The sequence below is a fragment of the Mandrillus leucophaeus genome, unplaced genomic scaffold, assembly GCF_000951045.1.
Source record: "Mandrillus leucophaeus isolate KB7577 unplaced genomic scaffold, Mleu.le_1.0 Scaffold592, whole genome shotgun sequence".
Lineage (NCBI taxonomy): Eukaryota > Metazoa > Chordata > Mammalia > Primates > Cercopithecidae > Mandrillus > Mandrillus leucophaeus.
This window is the reverse complement of record NW_012106386.1, coordinates 1,362,102-1,364,443: the sequence shown is the minus strand read 5'-3', so window position 1 is coordinate 1,364,443 and position 2,342 is coordinate 1,362,102. Positions and strand designations below refer to the sequence as shown.

General features: G+C 36.0%; 1 protein-coding gene across 1 annotated transcript in view; it reads left to right on the top strand.

The window, feature by feature from the left end:
* Nucleotides 1–2,298, top strand: part of LOC105553378 (tudor domain-containing protein 3-like) — a gene marked incomplete at its 5' end in the record, with an annotated part of 18,923 nt that extends 16,625 nt beyond the window's left edge. Inside the window, one exon of the mRNA XM_011999428.1 lies at nt 1,433–2,298. Coding sequence (XP_011854818.1) covers nt 1,433–2,298 — 866 coding nt within the window. The remainder of the gene's footprint in view (nt 1–1,432) is intronic.
* Between the last annotated feature and the right edge of the window lie 44 nt (nt 2,299–2,342).

Sequence of the window (2,342 nt, the reverse complement as noted above, 5' to 3'; positions counted from 1 at the left end):
TGCCTCAGCTTCCTGGGTAGCTGGGATTGCAGGTGTGCACCACCACACCTGGTTAATTTTTGTATTTTTAGTAGAGACAGGGTTTTGCCATGTTGCCCAGGGTGGTCTCAAACTCCTGGCCTCAAGCGATACACCTGCCTCAGCCTTCCAAAGTGCTTGGATTACAGGTGTGAGCCACCATGCCTGACCTGACCACTTTGAGCTTTGATCTTTAATCGTGACCTGTTTTGTCACTCAGTAACCTTTAAACGTTTATTCCTGTTGTTTTAAACAATCTACCAGATACCTTTTGGCCTCCGGTGGCTGTTTGGAAATGTTTTGGGGAAAGTTTTGACAGTCAGCATGCCTGGGGATGCTGGGGGAGGGTCCTTTTGGCATTTTGTATCTGTAGGTCAATGAAGTTAATTTTCTTGTAGTTAATTTCCTTGCAACAGAGGAAACAGTCTCACCCAAGATGTCAGTGGAGGCTCTCATTGGAAAAGTTGTAACCCTGGGGAAATATAAGAATAATTACAGCTGCATGTTGATTATGTATGATGAGAGAAACAAGACACATACACCAGAGACTAATGAGTATGTTTGGTATGTTTGGTAATCGTGTTATAGACATGCTAAGTGAAATTATGGAGGAAGAAAGTATAAGTGACATGGTACAAACTGAAACAGAATAGAAATCACTATGTGAAATATAGCCATCAAAAATTATCTATATATATTTATCATGTTACTTCTTGGACATTATAGGCACTGTTATGCTTAGTAATGTTTCTGACACTTTTTTGGTATTTCCACTTTTGACACTTTTCTGTATTTCCAAGTAGTCCCTACTCTTAATTACTTTGACAGATCAAGAAAATTAACTCTTTTGTATAGTAGGATATCTATGTGTAACATAAACTCTTTTTTTATAGTAGGATATCTGTTTGTAACATAAACACGTAGCAATTCCCAGATCCAGAAAGATTTGAAAAGAAACATTTTTGCTAAGGCTAGAACATGACTGATAATAATAGCTATATATTTCTAAATTAGAGTGGCATTCAGAAGGAGTTGATCAGGGTTGTACTTGTGCAGTTTCATAGCCGTTTCTGAGTTAGCAATTTGCAGATCTGTTTCATTAATGTTTTAGGAGATGATTTACCAGAATAGCATATGTAGGTAGCTATATTATAAGAATTTGGATTATCCACCATTTTTCTGTAGTCCATTTTACTACTTTACTTTATTAATGTTGCTGACTAAGAAAACTGTACATTAGAAATGCAGGACTCCAAGGAAGCAGAGAAGGAGTAAGATAATGATGTAGGAAGATGGAAGAAGATTTTAGAATAGTAGTTTGATAATTTTGTATTAATAGAATAAAGCATTTTGAAATAATTATTAATGCAGAGTCTTCATCTTAATTTGCATATGGTATACTTTTACCTTTCAGACCCTAAATCACAGCCACAGCAGCTTCATCAGGGACAATACAGATCGTCAAATACTGAGCAAAATGGAGTAAAAGATAATAATCATCTGAGACATCCTCCTAGAAATGATACCAGGCAGCCAAGAAATGAAAAACCGCCTCGTTTTCAAAGAGACTCCCAAAATTCAAAGTCAGTTTTAGAAGGCAGTGGATTACCTCGAAATAGAGGTTCTGAAAGACCAAGTACTTCTTCAGCATCTGAAGTATGGGCCGAAGACAGAATCAAATGTGATAGACCGTATTCTAGATATGACAGAACTAAAGATACTTCATATCCTTTAGGTTCTCAGCATAGTGATGGTGCTTTTAAAAAAAGAGATAACTCTATGCAAAGCAGATCAGGAAAAGGTCCTTGCTTTGCAGAGGCAAAAGAAAATCCACTTCCTCAAGAATGTGTAGATTATAATAATCAAAAACGTGGAAAAAGAGAAAACCAAACATCTATTTCTGATTATTTTTATGACAGGAAATCACATACAATAAATAATGAAGCTTTCAGTGGTATAAAAATTGAAAAACATTTTAATGTAAATACTGATAATCAGAATCCAGTTCGAAGTAATAGTTTCATTGGTGTTCCAAATGGAGAAGTAGAAATGCCACTGAAAGGAAGACGAATAGGACCTATTAAGCCAGCAGGACCTGTCACAACTATACCCTATGATGATAAAATATTTTACAGTAGTGGGCCCAAAAGAAGAACTGGGCCAATTAAGCCAGAAAAAATACTAGAATCATCTATTCCTATGGAGTATGCAAAAATGTGGAAACCTGGAGATGAATGTTTTGCACTTTATTGGGAGGACAACAAGGTATGGATGCTTTAAAGATACTATACACTAATATTACTAAATGTTACATTCTAGCAGGA